This window comes from Macaca nemestrina, chromosome 13 (assembly GCF_043159975.1).
Source record: "Macaca nemestrina isolate mMacNem1 chromosome 13, mMacNem.hap1, whole genome shotgun sequence".
NCBI classification, from domain to species: Eukaryota; Metazoa; Chordata; class Mammalia; order Primates; family Cercopithecidae; genus Macaca; species Macaca nemestrina.
This window is the reverse complement of record NC_092137.1, coordinates 116763763-116790192: the sequence shown is the minus strand read 5'-3', so window position 1 is coordinate 116790192 and position 26430 is coordinate 116763763. Positions and strand designations below refer to the sequence as shown.

General features: G+C 45.1%; 1 protein-coding gene across 4 annotated transcripts in view; it reads left to right on the top strand.

Moving 5' to 3' along the window:
- The first annotated feature begins 1936 nt into the window (after positions 1-1936).
- LOC105490122 (interleukin 1 receptor type 2) overlaps positions 1937-26430 on the top strand; it is a 35379-nt gene continuing 10885 nt past the window's right edge. The window contains exons 1-4 of one of the 4 annotated variants that reach the window (XM_011755484.2): positions 1937-2156; positions 17435-17562; positions 18886-19150; positions 25057-25237. In XM_011755484.2, coding sequence (XP_011753786.1) covers positions 17496-17562; positions 18886-19150; positions 25057-25237 — 513 coding nt within the window. In that variant the 5' untranslated portion in view covers positions 1937-2156; positions 17435-17495. Of the gene's footprint in view, positions 2157-9090; positions 9250-17434; positions 17563-18885; positions 19151-25056; positions 25238-26430 lie in introns of those variants that run through there. The other 3 variants (XM_011755486.3, XM_011755483.3, XM_011755485.2) reach the window with 3 other exon arrangements.

Here is a 26430-nt window from a genome sequence, read left to right as displayed (position 1 = left end):
GGGTTTCCCATCAGTTGGTGGAGAAATCGAGCCATTCAAATGTGCTCTTGGTGGTGGAGACAGTGCAGCGTAGGCCATGAAGCGGGGGTGGAGGGATAAAGTAGCCATGACTCCATGAGCCTTCCGGCAGGCCTGGGGACTTACTCTTGGGTGTCTGTTGGGTCTGAGCATTAGTTCTTGAAAAGACTATTTAAGCAATTCTTGTGACTCTGTGATCAAGTTTTCCCATAGAAAGAAGAGAGGTTATGTAAATTCTTCCTTATAGATCACAAGATCAGCAGTTAACTCCAGCATGGCCAAGGGCAGATTGCATGGTTTTGCTTCCTCTCTTTGGCTGAATTAAGCTGTGTGCTTCTTGTGTTATTTAATGAACCAAATCCTAATTGAGGCAGATCAGCGGGGAGTGATGTGTTTAGTTGAGCACAGAGCGAGGGTGGAGAGAAGGGTTCAATTATTGGTGTGTTCTCTATCCTGAGATGATGATGGTATTTTGTGAGATTTTCCTACTGGAATGAATTCCCACGCTTGAAACCTACTAGGCTTGACTCAAAATTTATGCTTTATTCTTCAATCTTACCATGTCAAAATAAAGGAAAAAACCCAGATATTTCATCTCTAATGGTCCTTAAAAAGAATAAACATGATATAATGTAACGTTTGCCTTTTGCTCAACAAACTCCATGCAGTTTCCATACAGTTTCCCTAAGAATCCACCCATTGTGAAGTTATATACACCATTAAATCAATACAGCTTACTCACCTCGCTCCCCATCCCCAAATGTCTGGGTGTCAGTTTTCTCTTCTTTTTAAACTGGAGGACAGATTTGAGCATCTCTAAGTTTCTACCTAGCTCTCACATTGTATTTTTCTAAGATTTTATTTAACCAGTTGAGATTTGACTTTCGAGAGTTAGCTTCCTTTTTTAGCAAAAGGATAAAACTAGGGTCCATGGGCCCTTCTGATTTAGCCATTTGTTCTGGGTATGAATTCCCTAAGATTTCTCTAAAGGAGTTTCTATACCTGCCTCTTTACCTGTAAGAAAATGAAGATCTGCATAAATTAGGCAGACAGTGTTATGAAGGTTAATGCCATGGGTTTTAAAGTACATTTTGAAAAGCATTCTTCTTTTCCAACCACCAACAGGGTGATTCCAAATTACACCTCTTCCTAAACGATGCAACACGAGTGAATGCATAGGCGAGAGGCTGTGGGGGACGATGGAGGGTTCCAGCCTTGGAGTCTGGCTTTCCAGGGAGGCTGTGGCCAAGGTTTTATGCTCCCATTTGGCCTCCTGTTCATATCAAGGAAGGCCCAGGACCATGAGTTCTCCAAAGTCCCATCAGGGCAGCCAGTGGGGATGGGAGTCTGCGGGTGGAGAGCGTGTGAGGCAGGACTGAAATTGGTTCTGTTACCTGTGAGGCTTGCAGGGGATCTGCTGGCTCTGAGCAGGCCAGGTGCTCCCTGCCTGGGCTTCGTCCTTTCTAACTCCACGGAGGTGACTTGGGTGGGAGAGAGGAGCAACCAACAGCACCTTTGGGCTGGTTAGGGGGTTTAGGAGACATTGGTTTTGTATAGACAAGACTTGGTGCTGGATTCCCACTTTCAGAAGACAAACTATTCAGTTCTGGAAACTCCACAATCTAGAATAAGGAATGAGACAACAACCCCCTCCTTCATTTAACAGTTAAAAATCATACAGGACTCTGAAAACAAAACAAAACAAAACTTAATCTTTCTTAGATACTAAAAGGGTTCCTTGGCTGGAAAACCAACTCCTCCCCTGGCTAAAGATCAAAAACATCTTTTTCTCTTTAATGGGGACACAGTTGGGCAAAACGCCCATCACTTTAAAACCACCTCCTTAGCTGGAAGTACGTAATTTTTAGCGAGTCACAGAAAAATAGGGAAACTTATGCGGAGTTTCCTTGGCCACTTCCCCATCTGGGTGATCGTGTACTCAGACCCAGCACTGCAGCCTGGGGGTGCTCCCCGTGAGGAGGAAAAGGTGTGTCCGCTGCCACCCAGTGTGAGCGAGTGACACCACCCGGTTAGGAAATCCCAGCTCCCAAGAGGGTATAAATCCCTGCTTGACTGCTGAGCTCCCGCTGGAGGTGGAAATCTGGCCTGGCAGCCTTTCCCAGGTGAGCAGCAACAAGGTGAGAGAATGCAGAGCTGCAGGTAAGAGGCTTTTGAGAGACAGAGAGAGAGGGAGAGAGAGAGAGGCAGAGAGAGAGGGAAAGGCAGAGAGAGGCAGAGGGGGAAAGGCAGAGAGAAGAGACAGAGAGAGACAAAGAGACAGGCAGAGAGACAGAGACAGAGAAACAGACAGAGAGAGGCAGAGAGACAGAGACAGAGAGAGGCAGAGAGACAGAGACAGAGAGAGGCAGAGAGACAGAGACAGAGAGACAGAGAGAGAGAGAGAGAGAGACAGGGATGGGGAGAGACAGAGAAAGGCAGACAGAGACAGAGTCCGAGACAGAGGGAGAGACATAGAGACAGAGAGAGGCAGAGAGACAGAGAGAGGCAGAGAGACAGAGAGAGGCAGAGAGAGGCAGAGAGACAGAGAGAGGCAGAGAGAGGCAGAGAGACAGAGGCAGAGAGAGACAAAGAAAGACAGAGACAGAGAGACAGAGATAGAGAGAGGCAGAGAGACAGAGAGAGAGAGAGAGACAGGGATGGGGAGAGACAGAGAAAGGCAGACAGAGACAGAGTCCGAGACAGAGGGAGAGACATAGAGACAGAGAGAGAAAGACAGAGAGAAACACAGAGACAGAGAGAGAGACAGAGACAGAATGACAGACAGAGACAGAGAGAAATCTGGGAGTTGGGACACCTGAGTCCATTTCTGGTGGGGCCTCAGGCGACTCTCCCGATTTCTCCAGACCTCAGGAACCTGATCCGGGTGACCTTCCTTCTCCATGACCTTCTTCACCTGTGTGAAGGTGGCCGGAAGCATTACTTGACCTTTCTGGGCCTCAGTTTTTCTATCTGTCAAAAAAGGGGCTGGATCAGGGGGTTTCAAATGACCTTCCAGGATTCTAGGCCACAAGGAAAATTGCAGTGGAATCCAACACGAGGTAGCGGACCACCGAGACAATTTTCCACTGCGCGAGGCTGCATGTGGGATGTGCACTGAATGGAGGACTTTCTTCCTCAGAAGCCTCCTGAGATTTTCTGGTGTGAAAAGCTTGATATTCTAAAGTCACTGTGGATTCTCTAATGCCTGGCTCTCGGGTGGTTTTCTGGGGAGAGGTAGTAGAGTGTGGTTAGGGCTGCAGTGTGTTCCCACAGGCGAACTGGCCTGGGTTCAGAGTCCAGCTTGCCTGGACAAGCTGCGTGACAGCTCACCTGCTCAGGGTCTCCATTTCCACCTGCAAATAGTAAGGTCGAGGGTGATGAGGAGTACAGTAAATGAATCCAAGTAGTATCAAGCACTCAGGCCTTAAGGTCACCCTCACACGGGGGAAGAAGGTCATGGCGAGGAAAGTCGCCCAGATCAGACACCTGAGTTCTGGAGAAATCAGGAAAGCTGTCTGAGGCTCCAACAGAAACAGACTCAGGTGTCCTGACTCCTAAATCTCTCTCTGTCTGTCTCTGTCTTTGTTTCTCTCTGTCTGTCTGTTTCTCTCTCTGTGTCTCTGTTTCTCTCTGTCTCTACTTCTGTCTATCTCTCTCTGTTTCTCTCTATCTCTGTTCCTCTCTCTGTCTCTCTTAAATCCTGGCACACGGTTTGCTCTTGCCGTTTGAAGTTCCTTCTCTTTAATCTCATTCCCTTTTGGGGGCCTTTGCTCTTCTTAGAGCCCTTCAGGACCCCTCTACCCCCACCCACAACTCTGCTCGAAGATCTTGGTCAAGATCCTACATTGCCCTGAGTTCTCTCTTGTGTGAGCAGAGGCAGCCAAGTGTCCAGGCCTTCCTGGAGCCTCCCAGTACTGCATGCATGGCTGCAGTGGGGGCTGCTGGTCCCCTTTATGCACTCCATCCCACCTCCTGCACACTCACTTTTTCCATACCCATTTCATCAGCTCTGCCCTCCCGAGGCCAGCGGGCTTCCTGCCCACCTGCTCATTTGGTATTACCACATGCACAGGCACAGGAGAGCACCTTTTTCTAACCTCATTTAGAAGTTTGTCCATTTGGATTGTACTTTGGTACTTGGTTACCCTAAAAGGCAAGAAGGAAGCTTGGCTGAATGTTTCAGGGCAGCTATCTATCCTCTCTCCAGGGGTCTTCAGTTGGCCTGGGAGTCCCCTACCCGGCCCTGCTAGTAGGGGTTCCCTTCTACATCCCCACACCCACCCTGACCTCCAAAGCCTGTTTGACAATTAGAGCTGAGGGATCCAGAACATCCACAGATCCCGAGCCCTCCTCCCCTCCCCCAGGAGAGCAGGGTTGGCCTCTAGCAGCAACACGACTGAAGCAGAGCAGACTCGGGTTGCTTTCTTGTGTTTTAATCACGGCTTTCCATAGGGGAGACACTCGATCAGGACAGTGCCTTTGCCCAGTGGTTCTCAAACCTGAGCCTGCGTCGGGATCACTGGTGGGCTTATGAAAATGCAGAGGGCTGGATGTGTGATTCAGTAAGTCCTGGCTGGCGACCTGAGAATCTGCATTTCTAATAAGTGCCCCGGTGATGCTGGCGCCAGTGCCAGGGGACCACACTTTGAGAACCTGTTTCTTAGGAGACGTGTCCAGGGCCAAGCCTGTGGGGGAGCTATTTCAGGGCAAGGGCCTTTTGAGATGGGGCTTTCACATCTCCTGAGGGCCTTGTGAATGTTCGACTGAGGGCCTTGTGAATATGCGGCTGAGGGCCTTGTGAATATGCGGCTGAGGGCCTTGTGAATATGCAGCTGAGGGCCTTGTGAATATGTGGCTGAGGGCCTTGTGAATATTTGACTAAGGGCCTTGTGAATATGCGGCTGATTCTGATTCTCTTGGTCTGAATTTTTCACAAATGGTCTTCGTGCTGCCGGTCCATGGATCACACTTTGAGTAGAAAGGATTCAGAAAGTCGAGGAAGAGGTCTTCTCATTTGGGGGCAAGGAAGAAGTTAAAGTTTTGGGTGGATCCTAAATTTTCTAGAGCTAATATTCGTCAGAATGTTTTCTTGAATGTCTGTGGTAGGCAGAATTCTAAGATGACTCTGGCTGATCCATGCCCTTGTATAATTCCCTCCTTGTGGGATGTGCCAGTAGATGGAACATCGCTACCGTGGTTAAGTTACTTTATGTGGCAAGGGTGAAGGAATTCTGTGGAAGTAATTTAGGTTCTCGATCAGTGGACTTGAAGTTAATAAAAAAGATCACATGTGCTGGGTGGGCAGACATAATCGGGTGAGCTATTTAAAAGAGGATCAGGAGGTCAGGGTCAAGTGAAGTGGTCAGAGACTCGAAGCAGCAGCAGATGTTCTTTCCGTTGGCCTCGAAGAAACAAACTGTCCTGGTGCAGAGAGGGCCTCAGGGCAGGAAGCACGGGTGGCATCCGGGAGCCGAGAGTGGCCTCATCCAGGGAGAAAGTGGGGGCCCAGTCCTGCAGTCATAACAGCCCTCTGAGCTCGGAACAGGAACCCCGTGCTCCAGGAAGGAGCACAGCCCAAAGGGAACCTTGATTTCAGTCTGGTGGGACCCTGAGCAGAGACATCTGACCTACAGCAATGTGAGCTACGAATGCGGTTGTTTTAAGTGGCTGAGTCTGTGTTGGTGTGTTACACGACAATAGAAAATGAATACAAGGTCCTGATCCTTCACTTTGATCGTGGTGCCTGACCACCAAGGTGTACTGTGGCAATGACTTCAGTAGCTTCACACAACACGAGCTGATTTCTTGCTCGTGCTACAGCATTGTCATGGGTTAACTGCGCTGGACTGTGACGACTCATCAGAGCCACTCGGGGACCCAGGTCTTTGTCAAAACAGAATTTACGGAGACCAGTAGTGGGACTCCCATTGTTTTGATGCAAGTGCTGAGGGGTGGAGATTATTCCTATTTATCAGAAGCAAAAGCAGGCATAGCAGGAGCAAGTGAGTGGATCGATGGATGTTGGTGGACCCCGGACTGCTGCCTGGATGGCTTGACTGTGCCGTGCTGGCAGCATGGACGAACAAGGGCTCAGAGTGCACCATGCATGAGAGAGGCTGGCAGCAGAGCACCAGCTGTGAAATGCACAGGCCTGGAATCGGCGCTTGTTTTTCCCAGTCATGTGCCCTGCCCGACTTCGAGGTGAATATTAGTGAACATGAGTGTACCCACCACGTAAGACTACCCAGTTAGCTCAGTTGGGGTGGGAGGGAGGGACGCAGGATTTCGGCTCACCAAGCTTCACAGAGCTGCTCTCACCACCAAGGAGCGAGCTGGTCGGGCATCTGACAGCTGAGAGGAGCCGGAGGGGCTAAGAATGCAAATGGAACACTTGCTCACAGCCCCAGGACAAATCAAAGGTTTCCTGCGGGGCTTTTAGGGTCTGGTCTGTGGAAACCCAGCAAGTCTGGGCTATCTGCGAGTTGAAGATCAGGTTTTCTTGTGGTGAGGGTGACAGATTTTCCCACGCAGTAGAGATAAAAATTCCTTGGTGTTTTCAGTCTTTTTTTTTTTTTGGGAGAGTGGCTGACTTCTTGTCACTCGGACACCCTGGACACAGGGCTTGGGACAGTTGCCGCCCTTGGTGCCCCTCAGAGGACAAGGAGGACACATTTTCCAGAGAGTAGAAGATGGTCTTTCAAAGCATACAAAGAAAATCCCATCTGTTTTGACATCTTAACAACTTTGGAAGAAAATATTTCTAATATATACATATATAAAATATATATATAGTAGTGAGTATATATATATGTGCGTGTATATATATAGATTTTATATATATATTATAATCAGTATATATATAATGTATATACTCAGACCCAGTATATATATATATAATATATATAAAAAAATATATACTGCTATAATATATATACTCACTACAAGTAGATGCCAAAAAAGTACTTTTACAGCTTTGCCAGTAGGAATCTCATTTGGCTCTGAAGGCCCTTTCCCGCTAGGGCAGGGAATTAGGCCTGCTGCTACATGCATTGTTGTCTGAGTTGGTCCAAATCTACCTCTCTTGCATTCATTTCGTTTCTTTTGGGTAGACGTTCACTCTTCCAGTTTCTCACCAGCACCTTCCTCTAGCCAGGAAGAAGCCTGAGAAGAGGGGGGACATTGTGTCCCCAGGGAGTGGTGGGCAGCTGATCCACATGTGCTGAACTGGGGTCTGCACTGGCTTCTGTGGAGATGTCCCTGGACCTTCCTGGTCACGAGGCGTCCTGTGGAATCTACTGCTGGCATCTGTGACTGGGAAAACCTGAGGTCTGGTGCCTCGGTCATCAGAGCCAGTGCTCTATCCAAGGTTGCCCCACTGTGCCTCTCACTGGCTCCACAGGTTCTCTGCATCTTGGCCATGACCTTGTTTCTTCTGTGGCTTAGACTGTCCACGTGATACTTAAAATGTTTAGCAACCAGCAGGGCATGAGTACCAGCCCATCAGAAAAGATGCTACAGCACCTGTTGCTGCACCTGAATAGCTCAGAGGAGCACCAGGAAAGCCAAGGTAGCAGAGGGTGGAGAGCTCAGGCTCTTGGGGACGTGGTTATCTACCAAGAGGTAGGGCAGTCTTCCCCCACTTGTCCTCACTGCTCCTTACTGACTGAATGCCCTGAAGCCATGGCTATAGGTATTCTCGTCTTTCATCACGGCAGCCCCATCTCAACCCAGATCTCAGTTCACCTTCCATTCTCTCCTGGGAGTGCAGGGGAAGGTCTGAATCTCTCCCATCAGTGAAGCACCCCTTTACCTAACAGCCACACCATTATTTCCATTCTTCTTTAGCGTCCCTTACTTCACCAAGGTAGGATTCTTCCAGAGACGCAACTTGGAAGCAGAGCAAACATTCCTCTGCATCCAGCCTCCCTCTCTCTTTTACCTTTTGTCCCTTTGCCCTCAGGTTTCAAACCCAGAATAAGAAGCAGGACTGCCTGCCTGATTCCTCTTGTACCTTCCTTCCTTTTTCCCAGGACCCAAAGGGTCTTTTTCTTCTACTGACACTTCCTACCAGGAAGGAACTTCCCCTGTATCATATTTACTTCCTTCCCTCCTTCTGAGGAGGCCTTTGCTCTCTCCCTTTCCTGGGGCCGTAGTGGCAGAAGAATCCAGAGTAGCAAGGAGGAAAACACATTGGGAGGTAATTGCAATATTACCTTCATTGCGTCTGTGTTGCACGTACTGTCCCATCCTAGAGAAAGAGGGGTTTGAAAAAAATTTAAACTGTTCCTTGTGATTCAAGGAAATCATTAGGAGCATCAATTATTTTGTGCTTTAACATCCTGATATACTCAGTAAGGCACAGTAACATGGAAGGGACGGCTGGTGTCTGCGCTTAAAATCCCGAAATGGCTGTGTGCTTTGGTTCTTGCATCTGCCTTAATGGTTTTCCTGTCTCCTCTGTTATTGGGCAATCAGCTGCTGCTTTCTCCAGTGTGTGTTTTCTTCTCCCAGCCTTCTCCCTCTTTCCAATTTGCCATCTGGAATCTGCTTTTGACTGAGCATTCTGTTCACCTGTTGCTGCATGAAAAACGATCCCAAAACTTAGTGACTTAAAAATGACAACTATTTTATGATAACTCCAAGTTTCTGTATGTCACGAATTTGAGGGCTCAACTAGGCAATTCTTCTGCTCCATGTGTCTGATTGAGTTCAAACAGTGGTGCTCAGCTGGTGAATGGACTCATCTGGAGGGTCCACCATGGCTTCACTCACATGGCTGGTGCCTTTGCAGGGTTCCTGGGAGGCTGGGCATAGCTGGGATTGTCAACCAATGCCCTACATGTGGCCTCCCTAACCAGGTGGTCTCAGGGGAGTTGGACTGTCTTCATGGTGGCTGGCTTTCCACGGAAGCCAGGCAGAAGCAAGCAGCCCATGGAAACCAGGTGGAAGCTGCATGGATGTTTGTGATCTAGCTCCAGAGTTCACACAGCACCACTTCTGTGGCATTGTATTGGTTACACCAAGTTACAGGCCAGCCCACATTCAAGGGAGGTGAGTTAGACTCCACCTCTTGGTGGCAGAGTGGCACGATCACATTCTAGAAGACCATGTGGGATGGGAGATATTGTTGTGGTCACCTCTGGAAAGTACAATCTGCTGCTCTTAAAAACTAGCCACGCACATAGAAATCAACAGAGAGAGCTTCTGAAGGAAGACTTCAAAGCAGGTTCTGTGAGTAGAATATGCTACATGCCTTTGTGCCAGGATCTGATTGGCTGTTTTTCCCCTACTCAGGTCTTCCTGTCCTTGTTTCTTCTGTCTTTGTTGTATTTTAGATGGGCAGGTTTTCTGGATGACTGATTACTCAAATATTTTAAGTGTTTCCCACACTCAGATTATAAGACAGAAAGCAAAATTTGTTTTAAGGGTGTATGTCTGTTCACAACCAACCCCTGCTCTAATGCCAGAGTGTCCAGTTACTAATTAACTTTACCCAGCAGGTAGCCCAGTAGAGCTGGAAGTCCAGTTCCCAGGAGACCTCAGAAGCCCCGAGTTGCGGCTCTGCCGTTGGTGGCCACGGGGTCTTCGGCAAGAGAGTTGACTGGGTTCAGTGGTTGTCTGCTATGACTCGATGCTTTAGAAACTAAAGCTGTATCTAGGACTGAGGAGGCCTAAGCTCAAATCCAAATTGACTTACAGTTCCAGGGTTTTAGACCTGCAAGAGACCTAGGAGGTCTCACTAGCCTAACTTTTGTATTTCAGAGGTGAAGAAACTGTGACTGAGAGATTGAGCAAATGACTCTGTGGTTGCCTAAGATCACATAGTTAGTTAATGGTAGAATGAAGACAGGAGCCCAGTTCCAACCTCCGGTTGCATATGCTGTCACTAAGATAAAAACCTTAGAATTCCTGGCAGCCTTGAGGATGTATATGTGTGTATGCATGTGTACGTACTTAGAATTGTGTGCTTATATGTTAAGCACACAACATTTATATTGTGTATTTTATAAGTTAAATATTTATAGAACACTTACATGTTCTATAATATGGATCTATGCATTTGGGCTTATGGATTCCATTAGATAAAATTGCACACATTTCTAGTATAGTAACTGGTGTTAGCTAAGTTACCAACTACGATACGGACGAGTTCTCAGGCTGGGTTGTGGAATGGTCCCTTAGCAGGAGTTTGGCAGAATGCAGATGGTGGAAGTGCTGATTTCTCGTCACATCTGCCACCTGTGTCCTTGAGCAAGCTCCTTACCTCCCTAAGTACCTAGCTCTGCTTCTGTAAAACACTGACGAGAGCTACTGCTCGTTGAGCACTTTCTTCTTGCAGCATTGCTGAGCTCATTACATACGGTGTGACATCTAATTCTCCTGTAGGGAACACCAGGGTATGCCCATTTCACAGATGAGGAGACTGAGCCTCACACAGGTAATGTAAGCTGCCCACCACCCTGCTGCTGGCAGGAAGGCAGGCAGTATTCCCATTTCTCTGTCCAGGTACACTGTGCTCTGTACACACTTCCTAACTCTCAAGGTTATTGGAATGTCTGCACAGACTTCTTCAGAGCCTCCCCAAAGTGTAGAATATGACTAATAAATGAAGTTTAGAGGGAGGCAAATTTGGGATCCAAAATGACAGACTTTTCTAATTGTGGATACTTCCCAAGACTGGCAGTGTGCATCTTGTGATGAGGTAAGCTTGTCCTCTGTAGAGGACGCTGGGTTTCAGAAGACTGTTTGGGTGGGCAGATAGACTTAATGGCTTCTGGAGACACCTCTAGCTCTAGGTGTTGATGCTTTTACAGAGCAGAGAATGAGTGCCAAAACCAAGGATTGTGTAGACTCAGGTTTACATCCTACTTTGTTGTTCCTAGCTCTGTGGCCTTGGGCAAATGACTTAATTACCCAAGTCTATTTCCATTGCTCCGTGTTTATAATAGGGATGCTGGGCTCTACCGGACTCACTCATGAATTTTGTCCTCTGGAGTTGTACAGAGCAGTGCATTCCTCCTACACAAATACCAGGCTGGGAAAATTTGAAGCCTGTGGGTTTGCTCTGCAGATGCCCAGGGCCTCACAGGTAGAGCTTCCTCCTCAGTCATTTTGGAGGAGGATGGTGACTGTCCCAGGCTAGAGGAGTGGTCTTGCTGGGTGTCAGCCTGCGCAGGGTCTAATGCAGGAGGCAGGTGAAGCAAGTGTTGGTTGATGGTCCAGCCTGCTGCGGGCTTGGGATGACCCAGGCTCACGGGGAATGGAATGTTGATACAGGATCTGAATGAGCGAAAACATGAGTTGGGTTGGTTGACTGAACTTGACCAACTTCTGTCCCAAGAACCACTGATTAAGAGATACTTCAGTGGTGGTTTTAGCAAAAAGGGATGTTTGCTGGCAGACAGTATAAAGAGAGTGCCTATGCCTCGGTGGAACCATTTGTATCAGTTTCTGCCAATTTGCTCCTCTGAGATTCAGCCCAGTGTGGCTCAATGCCCTCTTCTGCCAAAGATGGGTCTCCCCGCAGTGTGGCCTCCAGGAAGCAATCTGTCTCACCAGACCCCACCAGGGACGGGAGATTAGTGTCCAGGACATCAGCAGCTGTCATTCCGACACAGCTATGCAGACCAGGAACAGTCTCAGCCTGCTGCTCGGAGGCTGATTCCTTGTCTAGCTTTTTTCCTTCCTATAGAACCAAAATAGTTTCTGGACAACTCATCTAGGTTTTTGTTTTGAGCCAGCACATTTTTCAATAAAAGCTGCCTGAAACCTGGTCACGTATTTCTCTGTATCTGAGTCTAGAAAGTCTTCCCTCTTAAAATTCTGTGATTTCCTAGGACTTAGTTAAAAAATACATTTTATATTGTTTCACCTTTGAATTTATAAAAAATTTCCAGGTTTAATTTTGATGTAAATATTTATTTCCTCATGGGTTTTGAAGAATTTATACGACATTCATAAAACATGTTTGGGCTCTTAGGAATTCATTTTACACACTAGAGTTGACTCAGTGATAGGTGTAAGGCCTGATAGCTATGTGACTTCATTAACATTCAGCACCTGCCACCGTCATTTTGTTCTTTGAATGACTGTGCCACCTGACTCAGAGATGAGACAGTTGCCTGAAAACTTCTGGGAACAAGGTAATGATAGAAATATAGAAGAGTTTAATCTTCTAGGTGAATTCAGTCCAGATATATTCAAATATATTATCAATAAAATTATTACTCCTTCTACATCCCTGAAAATTCTTTTCTGGATCTATCGTTTACTTACTACCTTCTCAATCTGTTAAAAAATATATTCCTGCACGTATTCTGAAGTATTTAGAGGTGAAGTTTGATGATGTCTGCCACTTTCAGGTGTTCAGGAGAAAATATGTCTATGTCTGTGTCTGTGTCTGTGTCTGTGTCTGTGTCCGTGTCCATGTCCGTGTCTGTGTCCGTGGCTGTGGCTGTGTTGGTGTCTTTGTCTGTGGCTGGGTCTGTGTCTGTGTCTGTGGCTGTGTTGGTGTCTGTGTCTGTGTCTCTATCTGTGTCTGTGGCTGTGGCTGTGTCTGTGTCTAGGTCTAGGTCTGTGTCTGTGTCTAGGTCTGTGTCTATGTCTATGTCTATGTCTATATCTATGTCTATGTCTATGTCCGTGTCTAGGTCTAGGTCTATGTCTATGTCTAGGTCTCGGTCTGTGTCTGTGTCTGTGTCTAGGTCTGCGTCCATGTCTATGTCTATGTCGATGTCTGTGTCTGTGTCTAGGTCTGTGTCTATGTCTATGTCTCGGTCTGTGTCTATGTCTCGGTCTGTGTCTGGGTCTGGGTCTGGATCTGGGTCTAGGTCTGCGTCTGCGTCTGCGTCTATGTCTATGTCTATGTCTATGTCTAGGTCTCAGTCTGTGTTTGTGTCTGTGTATGGGTCTAGGTCTGTGTCTATGTCTATGTCTATGTCTATGTGCCTGTGTGTATATAGAGAGAGAAAAAGAGGGAGAGAGAATAAGAATAAAGCGAATGCAGCAAAATGTTAGCAACAGCGAATCTAGTGAAATATATACTTGCATTTGTCATAGTATGCTTTCAACTTTTCAGTCTTTTTGTAATTTTTAAAAATTAAATGAAAAGGTGGAGTAAACACTTACATCCTTTTAGGCTCTATGTACTGTCTATGACCGGAAGCTGCAGACAGCTGGGAATCAAAGGCAGGTAACGGTTACCTGGGCCTTAGTGCGTGCTGTACCACCTGTCCAACTCAGGGCTGTGCCATCAGCTCTTTCTACCTTCCAGCATTCTTTTACCTTCCTTTCACACTTCACACATTTTTGTCTCTTTCTTATGCGTGGTCCTGCTTTTCATCATACGCCTCTGTTTTCTCACGTTGAATGTGGTGAAACATGGTTATTTGACCAAAAAAAAAAAAAAAAAAAAAAAAAAAAAAGATAGAATTCTAACTCAAATACTTGGAAGGAGTTGCCCTTGAAATTTCTTTCTTCCAGTAAGAAGGTCAACTCAGATTCCAGCAGAAATGTAAGTTGTCTGTGATTTAAAAACTCATTTAAAGAAAGTAGGCTAGGAGAATAGTGTTTTGCTGCAAACTTCTGCAAAAATAATTTGTTTTCCCCTCTGGGCCTGCCAAAAATTTACTGTTTCCCACACTACAGCAATTTTGGTTCCACCTTTTTACTGAGGTTTTGATTATTGAAAACTGTCACTACTATGTGTTTGTGGTTTACTTTTCTGTGGCCACTTCCTGAAGAAGTCACGGTAAAGCAGCTCTTTTGCCCGAGTCCAGGGAGAGAAACAAAGACAATTTCCTTGGCTAGAGATGGGGGTAGGGGTGGATGGGGCTGGCAGTTACTGGAGGAGGACAGCATTTTAGGATTCATTCCATCGAAACAGGGTCCTTGTTGAAATACTTCTTCTCACCCACCAGCCATATGATTTGAAGAAGAGAGTTAACTTGAAACTCACTTTACGTATAGAAAGGAGAGACTTGATTAGATTTCTCAAAGACTCTTCAGCTCCATAGCTCTGTGAAGTGTTGGCTACTGACTGATCCTGAATGGCACAGCCTGACTTTCTGGTGTCAAAGTAATTTTAAACATGGTTACAAACCTTCCCATAATTACCATAAGCCTGAACCTGAGAGAAGGTGAGCATAGAGGGGTGCTTTCATCCGAGGGGAGGCTGCACGTCAGCTCCTGACTTTGAGTCAAAGTGACTTTTAGAGTCAACCAGCAGAAACTGTTTACTTGAAATAGTTGAGTATCAGAAAGAAGACTGTGAGAACACAATGCCTAACAGTACCTGGCAGGGCTCCTTCCCCTGGGATCTTTTCATAAACTCTGGAAAAGCAATATATTGGGAATAGGCTCGGCTGTGCGTGACAGAAAGCCTGGACACATAAAAAAGGTAGTCCAGGGTGGTGGGCGGCTTCATGGAGCCACTAAGGACTCAGGTTTTCCTCTTACTGCCCTATTGCATTCAGTGAGTGGTCTGTACCTTGTAGTTCACGATGGCAACCACAATCCAGCCACCACATCCACACTGAGCAGGAGGAAGGAAGATTAGTGGAGATCTCCTGGGGGGATCACATGACACTTCCACTCACATCTCATTGACCCACATTTTGTCACATGGTCACTCCATGTTGCAAGGGATGATGGGAAATGTCTTTGTGTCTAGAGGGCCATGTGCCCAGGTAAGATTTGGGGGTTCTATTATTGGGGACGCAGGGATGACAGGTATTGGGAGAAGAAACTAGCAACATCTGTCATAGAAGGTACATTTTCAAAGAGCAAGGGCTTTGGAATCACCAGTGCTGGGGTTAAATTTCAACGTCTGCTTACTAGCTGTAAGATCTTGGCCAGGCCTCTTAACCTCTTTGAACTCTTATAATACATCCTCTGTAAAATCAGCATGATACTCACTTTGTGGGGATAAAATGCAAGAACGAATGTTCAATATTTGGTACAATAGCTGTTGCTATTACACTAGTCCCTACAACACCAGCTTTGACTTCATTTATTTATCCCGATACGTGGTATTGGTTAGCTACAGTGTATTTAATTCCTACTTCTTTCATGTCCTTACTGGAGCACTAGTGAGTCTGGCTTGGACCAGTATAATTGGGGATGTGAGAAGTTAATGCATGTCCAAGGAGGACACAGCAGCTTGGTGGATGTTTATGTGACCTTCATCTGGCAAACCTGACAGTGTGGTTAGGGGTAAAGTCACAGGAACTATTTGTGCTTCAGAAACTCGTGAAGAATAGTATTGTGTGGAAACAGAGAGTTTAAGGGAGAAAGCTCCAGGCCAGATACACAGCTAAGGGGAATATCTCAGGTTACCAGAACGGGGAGCTCAGACTGTAACTCTGAGTCTTTGGACTTAGGATTCCCCACTCATGAGGGAGGGTTTCTGGAGTGTGAGGGTCGGTTCCTCAATGCCACCCTGGGTTTACTGCAAGTCATTCCCAGAGATATCTGTGCCAGGAGCAGGGAACAACCCAAGGAAAATGTGGCTGGAAATTCTTCCCCTGGATTCGTTCACAACTCCTGCCATTGGAGGACTTTCAGTCATAAACATTCCCCGGTATGTTCTGGTGTGTGGGCCATCAGTTCTGTGAGCAAGACCAGGGCTCTGCCCCAAGGTTGTCACCATCCTTGCGGAGCCAGAAGAGTCAAGCATGGCAGCTGGCACGACCGCTCCCACTTCCCGCCCTGCTGATGACCGGGTGGGGCGTTGACTTGCTGTGGCAAATGGAATGTGGGCCGACAGGAGTGAGCTAGTTCCCAGTGTGGCCTGGTGTGTGCTTTTGGCTGCATTGTTTCCATTTTTGCCATCCCCAAAGAGGATCATCTCCCAGGAAGCTTATTGGTCCAAGGAGGATGAGACACCCACAGAGCAGACTTGGACCCCATCTGCAGCTCAGAGCCAGGCCTAACCCAGCCTAATTTAGGTTAACCAACTGCCATCTTTCCCACAGACTTGTGAGCAAGAGTGAATGACCATTGTTTCACACCATTCAGTTCTGGGGTCGTTGATTTGTTAAGCAGCGTCGTTGTGGCCGTGGTTAGCAGACACAGAGGATACTTGTGTTAGTGTGAGAAGCTCCTCAGAGAGACAAGGAGGGCATCTGACACTCCAGTCTTTGGGGGGACTGGGGGAGGAGTGCTTCATAAACTCGTATAAGCTATTTCTGTGTTGGATTTCATGTTGCTTTTCTCCCTGGGATGCTGTAGACCAGGGTGTTAGCAGGACATCGAATCCCTCGCACAAGTCAGAATTGTATGTAAAATAGGAGTTAATCCATGGGGGATATAGGGAAAATTCTCTGACAAGTGATATACGAGGACCCTTGGGCTTCCAGTGATCCATTCACTCACTCACTCATTCATTCAAAAAATGGGAGTTAGGGATATAACTGTGAATAAGATAAAGCAGGGTTCCGTCAACCAAAAAGTATCCAACAGTCTTAATAATTTAGAAGCTTATTTTGCCAAGGTTAAGGACAATCCCCAGGAGAAAAAACATGGAATCACAGAAAAAACAGTCTGTGGTCTGTGCCTTTCTCCAAAGATGATTTGGAGGGCTTCAATATGTAAAGGTTTTCCTCTATTGAAAAGCAGGCTGGAGGGGGAGAGAGGGAGGGTGTGGTCATTATTGAATCCACATGTTGCAAGGGAAAAGTAACAGGTAGGGAATAGTCAGTTATATTCCCCTTGTACTCAGTAAATTTGCTCTTTACGTGAGGTGAACATAGAGTGGCTACCTGTGGAGAGTTTTTAAAACCTTTTACCTGTAGCTGTCTGCTTAGGAACAGAAGGAAAGGCAGCTTCTTGTAGGACTCAGCTTTCAGCTTAAGTTTTTCCTTTTGGCAGAGTGAACTGGGTGTCCCAAGTCTTTATTTTCCTTTCACAGTCCTTCCATCCATGGAGCCTGAATTCCGGAGAGGGGAGACAAGGCTAATGATGAATGCCGTAGAGAATGACAGGGAAGGAAAGGAAAACACTGAGTATTGGGATTAAACGTGGTGTAATTTTAGACAGGGAGGTGAGGGAGACCTCACCAAGAAAGTGAAGTCCGAGCAGAGAGGGCATGGGCACTGGCCTTAGCTGAGGAAACAGCATCTCTGGCCAAGGGGCAGGGATGGCTAAGGCAGGTCTCTGCAGAGACAACAGCTTAGCGGGTGGAGCCCCTCTGCCAAGCACGCCTCTAGGTGCTACAGGGATTTGAGTTTAGATATGTTCAGTGAATACAGCTGCAGAGAAACAAATCCAAAAATTTTGAATTTTCTTCTTAAACAGAGTAGGCAAAAAGGTTCCTATCATCCGGTGAAGCCTCCAGACCCTGCTCCTATCCCATCTTCAAGGGATCCTCTCTGCAGGGTTCTTGTTTCCTGGTGACACCTCTTGTTTCCTCCCCTAGGCCACGCAGTGCTGGGCCGCAGTCCTCCACTTCCTGTGTCCTCCGGAAGTTGTCAGGAGCCATGTTTCGCTTGTACGTGTTGGTAATGGGAGTTTCTGCCTTCACCCTTCAGCCTGCGGCTCACACAGGTAAGAAGTAAACCCTTCAGATGCAAAAAGACTTGCCTGCAGCTTCCCTGAGGAAAGCTGTTATCTAGTGAAGTTTTTTGTCAGAACTGCGGCTTCCCTGGGGAAAGCTGTTATCTAGTGAAGTTTTTTTGTCAGAACTGCGGCTTCCCTGAGGAAAGCTGTTATCTAGTGAAGTTTTTTGTCAGAAAGCAAAGTGTGGGCCGAGCTCGGTGGCTCCCGGCTGTAATCTTAGTCCTTGAGAGCCCTAGGCGGGTGGATTGCTTGAGCCCAGGAGTTTGAGACCAGTCTGGGTAACACAGAGAGACCCATGTCTCTACATTAAAAAAAAAAAAAAATGCCGGGCGCGGTGGCTCACGCTTGTAATCCCAGCACTTTGGGAGGCCGAGGCAGGTAGATCACGAGGTCAGGAGATGGAGACCATCCTCGTAAACACGGTGAAACCTCGTCTCTACTAAAAAATACAAGAAAAGTAGCCGGGCGTCCCAGCTTCTCGGGAGGCTGCGGCAGGAGAATGGCGTGAACCCGGGAAGCGGCGGAGCTTGCAGTGAGCGGAGATCGCGTCACTGCACTCCAGCCTGGGCGACAGAGCGAGATTCCATCTCAAAAAAAAAAAAAAAAAAAAATTGCTTGGGCGTGGTGGTGCGTGCCTGTAGTCCCGGCTACTCCGGAGGCTGAGGCGACAGGAGTGCTTGAGCCCAGGGAGGTTGAGGCTGCAGTGAGTGGAGACTGCATCACTCCACTCCAGCAGGGCAACAGAGTGAGACCCTGTCTCAAAAAAAAAAAAAAAAAAAAAATTAATGGAAAAGGAAAAATTAAAAAAAAAAAAGAAAAAAGAAAAGAAAAGCACGGTGCGAATGTGCTTGTCAAAGAGCAAACTGAAGAAGTGAAGTGTTTGCCCTTAACAAAGTTGCCTTTGGAGTTTAACCACACAACACGCCAGAACTAAGCTTTTACCATCTGAAGTCAGCTCAGATCTACTTTTAATGATGAGAAGTCAGCAAGTGAAAAATGTGGCCATAGTTTTTAATCTTTAATTTTTTGTCACCATAGAAACCTGATTTAACTTTCTTCACAAACGTAAGTTGGAACGGATAGTAGCACTGAACTTGTTATTTGGAAATTTTGACAGCATAATAATGGGGTAGGGAGGGAGTTTGATAGTACCCCAGGGTGTAGGTCATTTTGTTAGGGACAAATGACATCTTCCTCTAATATGCTCCAGGTCTCCCTGCCAGAATCAGGATCTGTCCTGGGTCCAGGGAGGTTTTAGGATCTGAGCAAGTTTTGGACCCAAAGCCTGACCATGGGCTCTCTGTCCTTCAGGGGCTGCCAGAAGCTGCCGGTTTCGTGGGAGGCATTACAAGCGGGAGTTCAGGCTGGAAGGGGAGCCTGTGGCCCTGAGGTGCCCCCAGGTGCCCTACCGGTTGTGGGCCTCTGTCAGCCCCCACATCAACCTGACATGGCATAAAAATGACTCTGCTAGGATGGTCCCAGGAGAAGAAGAGACACGGATGTGGGCCCAGGACGGTGCTCTGTGGCTTCTGCCAGCATTGCAGGAGGACTCTGGCACCTACATCTGCACTACTAGGTAAGCCTCTCTGTGCAGTGCTGGGGAGGGGATCCTGGCAGGATGGAGGCTTGTGAGGGTCTTCAGTTATGATCTGGATCTCAGAATCCAGTATACAAAATACAAATCCAGTGAATCCACATTGCATCCCCCTTGCTGTTCCTGACATACCCCCACAACTCTACAGTCTCATTCTCTCTCCATTTAGTCTTTCCTCAAATGCCACCTCTTTGGAGACAACATCCCTAGCCATTTTAGCTGACCCTTCCCTCTGTCACTGTCTCCTTACCCTGCTGTAATTTCCTTGGGATAGAATTTTCCCATCTGACACATTTGTGTGTGTTACCGTATTTAATGTTCGTCTACCCCATTAGAATGCAAACTCTGCGAGGGCAGGGACTTGGTCTATGTTGTTCACTGTTGAAGCTTCATGGTAAGGAACCAAGAAATAGACATAGAATAGGATTTTACTCTGAATAGGATTTTAGAGCTGGGTGAGACCTTAGGATTAAATTAGTCCAACTGCTCGTTGTAAGGATGAGGGAACCAAGCTGGCTTGGAAAGTTTTCCAGGTGGTACGTGGTAGAGCTGACTCTGGAGCCCAAGTCTCCTGACCCTGGGTCCAGTCCTCCTCCCTCTTTGCCCTGTTGCTTTCTTCCCCTTTAACTGTAGAAAAATACACATAACAAAAAATTTATCATCTTAAACATTTTTTAGTGTACAGATCAGGGGACCATCACCACTATCCATCTCTAGGACTTTTTCATCCTCACAAACTGAAACTCTGAACCCATTAAACAATAACTCACCTTTCCCTGTCTCTCTAGCCCCAGGCAACCACCATTCTACTCTCTGACTCTATGATTTTGACTACTCTAGGTGCCTCGTTTAAATCCTTTAAGTGGAATCAGTCTTTCTGTGACTGAATTATTTCACTTAGCATAATGTTTTCAAGGTTCGTTCATATTGTAGCATGAGTCAGAGTTTCCTTCCTTTGTGAGGTGGAATATTATTATTCCGTTTTATGTATGTACCACATTTTGTTATCTATTTATCCATCCAGGGACACTTGGCTTGCTTCCTCCTTTCAGCTATTGTGAATCCAACAAGAACATGGATGTGAAGATATCTGTTCGAATCTCTGCTTTCAGTTCTTCTGGGTATAGACCCCAAAGAGGAACTACTGGATCATCTGTTAATTCTATATTTAATTTTGAGGAACTACCATACTGTTTTCCATAGTGGCTGTACCATTTTTCATTCCCACTAACAGTGCCCAAACTCAATTTCTCTACGTACTCACCAACACATGTTATTTTCTGTTATTTTTGATAATAATCATCCTAATGGATGTGAAGGGCTCTCTCATTGTGGCTTTGATTTCCATCTTCCTAATGATTAGTGATGCTGAGCATCTTTTTATGTGCTTATTAACCATCTGTGCATCTTCTCTGGAGATGTCTACTCAAGTCCTTTGCCCACTTTAAAAACTGAATTTTGCTGTTGTTGTTGAGTTGTAGGAGTTCTTTACATTTCCTGGTTATTAACCCCTTGCCTTATCAGACATATATTTAGAAATATTTTCTCCTGTTGTCTAGGTTGCATGTTCACTCTGTTCATAGTGTCATTTGTTACACAAAAGGTTTTAATTTTGATCAAGTCCAGTTTATCTATTTTTTTTCTTTTATTGCCTGTTCTTTTAGTGTTAAGAAATCATTGCCCAATCCAATGTCATGAAGATTTTCTCCTTTGTTTTCTTCTAAGCATTTTATAGTTTTAGCTCTTAAGGTTTTTTTTTGTTTGTTTGTCGGTTGTTGTTGTTTTTTTGAGATGGATTCTTGCTCTGTTGCCCAGGCTGGAGTGCAGTGGCGTGATCTCGGCTCACTGCAAGCTCTGTCTCCTGGGTTCACGCCGTTCTCCTGCCTCAGCCTCCCGCATAGCTGGGACTACAGGTGCCCACCACCACGCCTGGCTAATTTTTTGTATTTTTAGTAGAGATGGAGTTTCACCGTGTTAGCCAGGATGGTCTCGATCTCCTGACCTCGTGATCCTCCCGCCTCGGCCTCCCAAAGTGCTGGGATTACAGGCGTGAGGCACCACACCTGGCCATGTTTTGTATTTTGATCCATTTTGAGTTAATTTTTGTATATGGTGTTAGGTAAGGGTCCAGCTTCATTGTTTTGCATGTGGATATCCAGTTTCTCCAATACTATTTGCTGAAAAGATTGTCCTTTCCCCATTGAATGGTCTTGACATGTCCTACTCTTCTTGATGGATGAAGTTTTAGGCCTAGTGTTGGTGATCTTAAAAAGTTTCTTGGCTTCGTTCTTCTGAACTAAGACAACCCTCGGCTTGATTGGGAACTAGTGTTTTGGCCTCTCTCTTCAGCTGCTGCTTCTGTTCCTCCAAAGGCTCTGCTTGCTCCTTCTACCAGCTAGCTTCAGAGTCTCCAGATTTCATAAACTCATTTGACTTAAGAAGAACTGTACCCAGGAATATGTATATTTAGAAAAAGAACCAGAGAAGTGACGTTCTTATCACAAAGGAATTACTGGTAAATGGAAAAAATTTCAGGTCACATTAGCCTCAGTCCTAGGCTGGGTGTGTGTGTGGCAGGGGATGTGGGCTGTGGGAGGAGATATGAGGTGGAGGGTGCCCTCTGTGTGTGTGTGTGTGCATGTGCGTGCATGTGTGAAATTGAGAATCTTTTCAAATCAAACCCAGCTTGACACTACCATCCATATGCTTAGCCCCAACTATAAGCAATTGAACCTTGCCTAAAAAACAGGCAAATCATCTCCTATTCTTATGCTAGGAAAATGTGGATGTCTGGTTTTACAATAGCTATAAATGCATGTTTCTTCTTTCTTTTTCACAGTAAAAATTCTAATTTTCTCTAGTGAGCACTACTAGGAAAACTTCACAGTGTATTAAGAAAATATGAAACCTGAAGTCAGAAAGACAGATGGGAATCTTAGCTCTCTCACTTCCTATCTGGTGGGACCTTGGGCTTATCACTTGACTTTTATGGGTGTTAGTTTTCTCCCCTGTAAAGAAGTTTGTTGAGAAGGTTATGTGAGATCACAGCATGTGAAGGAGCTAGCGTGGGACATGCCATGGAAGGTGGTCAATATATACATAAGAATTCCCTGTCCTTCCCAAAAGGCAATCTGCATGACTACTGAAAGTGAGACTGTGCAAAAATCAGGGAGATGTGAGCTGAGTTGTGTTTGTCCTAAAGTTTGTTTTTACGATCAATTTTTGTAGGAGAAAAAAGAGCAGAGATTGAGGGGTCAGGGGAAATCCCAGTGTGTGTCAAACTTTCTTTGCATCATGGGAAGGTTTACCTGGCTGACCTCTAATACTCTTTGTCAACTGTAAGATTGGGGTTCTAATCGAGAGAGAATCACCAGCAGTTGCCATAATACTCTTTAGCATTGATAGTCATGAGGCAAGAGACTGCCCTGTTCCCATGATTGTTTAAGATCTTGTGATCTAGAACCCACATGGTGAGTCAGAGTAGGCAAGAATGCAAGCCATCAGAGAGGTCAGGATTTGAGCAGTAGCTGCCTGGGCCTCCTTGCTTGGTGTTCTGCAAATAAACACCTTACTTTGTATCACAGCAAAAAAAAAAAAAAAAAAAAAAAAAAAAAGGAAGGAAGGAAGGAAGAAAGGAAGAAAGAGAAGGAAAAGAAAAAGAAAGAGTAGGCAGAGAAGGTTATGCTGCTGTAACAAACAGCTCCCAAATCTCAGTGGCTTAAAATAACAACAGCTTATTTAACAGGTCCACTGTGGGTTTGCACACACTCAGGGACTCAGGCTGAAGGAGCAGTCACGTTCACTATTTCAAATGTTGTTGGTTGGTTGCTAGAGCAGAAGGAAGCCTGCTTTGGAGGGTCTCTCGTGGCCATTACAACTTTCATGTAGAAGGGTCACACATACAACTCGTGAGCTGGGAAGAGCCGTATAACTGCACCCACCCATAGTGGGGATGAGGACATGTGGTAACCCATGTGCTCAGAATGGGGAGGACTGGGCCTATTTGGTGAGCAGCACTACTAATGAGTGTCATGCCTTTGCCATGGGGGTGCCACACTACATGGGGAGTGCAAGTGGTGATCAAATTGCCCCCCACCCTTCTCTTTCTTTTGAGTTATTTTCATGAAGTTTTTGCTCAAGGGGAATTACCAGATCAATAATGTGAACAGCGTTGTGACTTTCAATATGTCTACTAAGCTTGGTTTCTGAAGATAGTGCTCTGATTTATGGGTTTTCCCAGAGCCTTGCTGGGCTTCCCATTTTGGTTTGACCTCTTTGTGGCTGTACAGCCCACTTAATTTCTGTACACCTAACTTTTTTCGTATAAAAATGATATAATAGTAATTCCTACTTCATGAGGGCTGGACTATAAATGAAATAACATGTGCAAAGTTCACAGCACAGGGCCTGGCCTGCATCTACTCCCTGTTGGCTACCTGCTGTGTGACTGTTATTCAAGTAGGCCCTGGTCTTTAGATTTGTCCTCAGTTGCCTTTATTCAACATGCAGTGAGATTATGCATTTTTCAAGGTGAGAGTTAACATTCTGTATTTCTTTATGCATAAAATATAATATTTGTTCATCTATTTTCCTTTTTTAAGCTAAATATAATACACATATTGGCCTCATATATTTAAATTAATTCTTTTTACTTTCAAGTGGTAAGCTCTTAACACATTTCTTTCACCTTTTTTTTTTTTTTTTTTTTTTTACATTTTGTTACTTGTTTGGATATGGATGGTTTAGATTTTGCTGTGCAACTAATTTTTACCCCTATATGTAAGACATCCTCATTTTCTATGTCAAAGTCTCATGTGTCTTAGGTAGCCAGAAATTTAGCTGAGATAATTATATTTTTATATTTTTCTACTTAAAAAGTAGCTTTAATTACTGTTTTCTGTCCTCTATCCATTTTCCCCAAGTTTCCAGAAAGGTTTTTCCTCTCCCCATTTTCCAGCTCTAAGGTCTTGATAGAATTATGGCATTGAAATAATGATTAGGCTAGTGAAATAATAATAATGATAAGAATAATAAAGCAAACTTACCAATTTCCCCATGCAGTATTACAAAAATCTTTTGTGGGTCTTATACTAAGTTTACAGCAGTTTTCTAAAACTAGACTTCAGTTGATAAAACATTCCCTGAAGGAGCAAAGGAAACAGTGGCTCTTGGGAAACAATTTCCCCATGTGGATATGGTTTCCTGGATCATGAAGTTGGAGTATGCGGGGACTGGGCTCAAGGAGCTCCAGAACCTGGAAGGCATAAGCCCTTTTGAAGGGGACTTGGGGATTTCTTGATGAACCTTGGTGGCATTAGAATTGGGCTTGTAGACAGACCTTTGTGAAAAACACAGAACATGCTTTTTCTGTACAATTATGTTATGACACTTTTTGCCCCCCCAAGGGTTCAAAAAGATCAGGGATGGAAGTATTGCAATATAGATTTTCCTCGACTTACAACGGCGTAAATACCAATAAACCCATTGTAAGTTGGAGACAGTGTTGTCAGAAATGTACTCGATACACTTAACTTACCGAGCATCACAACTTAGCCTAGCCTTCCTTAAATGGGCTGAGAACGCTTACATTAGCCTACTGCTGGGCAAAGTCATCTAACACAAAACCTATTTTGTAATAAAGTGTTGAATATCTCATGTGATTTATTGAATACTGTACTGAAGTAGGGTTTCTATTGAATGCTTACTGTGTTGCAGCATTGTAAAGTCAAAAAATCCTAAGTTGAATCATCTTATGTCAGGAAACAATCTGTACTAACCTGGAAAATGCAGATGCAGATTTTAATAGAATTGGGGAAATGATGCCTAATTTCATTTAGTTTACTTTTATTTTGCCTTCCCATTTATCTCTTTTTCTCCTTTTAAATCAGAAATGCCTCTTACTGTGACAAAGTGTCCATTGAGCTCAGAGTTTTTGAGAATACAGATGCTTCCCTGCCGTTCATCTCATACCCGCAAATTTTAACCTTGTCAACCTCTGGGGTATTAGTGTGCCCTGACCTGAGAGAATTCACCCGTGACAAAACTGACGTGAAGATTCAATGGTACAAGGTACAGCTTTAAAAAATACCATTTTACTAAAATGTGTTTTCTTTTTTTATTAACCGTATAGGAAAGACATAAAATATCGATTTTCTGAAGACAGTGCACACACACACACACACACACACACACACAAACACACACATGGTTTGCCATTCATATCTGTGAGTTCCACATCCTGGGAGTCAACCAACCTCGGATTGAAAGTATAAATAAATCAACAAATAAAATAACAATACAATACAAATAATACAAATAAGAAACCAATACAGTGCATCAACTACAGTCACGTGCTGCATGACAATGTTTCAGTCAACAATGGGCTGCATGTACAATGGTGGTCTTGTAAGATTACAATGGAGCTGAAAAATTTCTATTGCCTAGTGACGTCTTAGCTATCTCAACATCATAGTGCAAAACATGGCCCTTTCTATGTTTAGGCATGTTTATATATACAAAAACTGACCACTGTGCTCCAATTGCCTACAATATTCAGGACAGTAACATGCTGTACAGGTTTGTCGCCCAGGAGCAACAGGCTGAATCTTGTCACCTAGGTGTGTAGGAGCCTCTACCCTCTAGGCCTGTGCGAGTACTCTCTGACGTTCACACAACAAAGAAATCACTTAACCTGTTTCTCAGAATTATCCCCATTGTTAAGCGACACATGACTGTATTTATATATGGCATTTATATTGTATTAGTAATCTACCAGTAATCTAGAGATGACTTAAAGTATGGGAGGATGTCCGTAGGTTATATGCACAGATGACACCATTTTATATAAACCACTTAAGCATCTGCGTTTTGGCACCTGTGGGGGATGTTTCCTGAAATCGATCCCCCAAAGAAACTGAAGGATGACTGTATTTTAAAGAATTTAAAAGGGCCATAATTAATATGTTCTATTAGTCCTTATGTGGGTTGGGTAAAGGTGCTTGAAATAGTGATTTGTGAAGACAGAGTACATAACAGTTGAAGGAAATAACTTTTTACTGTAATTTGTCTATAAAAATGTAGAAAAAAGGTTACATAACAATTTCTTAGACATATTAAAGGAGTTTTTTAAAAAAGCACATGACGGCTGGGCGCAGTGGCTCACACCTGTAATCCCAGCACTTTGGCAGGCTGAGGCAGGTAGATCACTTGAGGTCAGGAGTTCGAGACCAGACTGGCCAACATGTTGAAACCCCATCTCTACT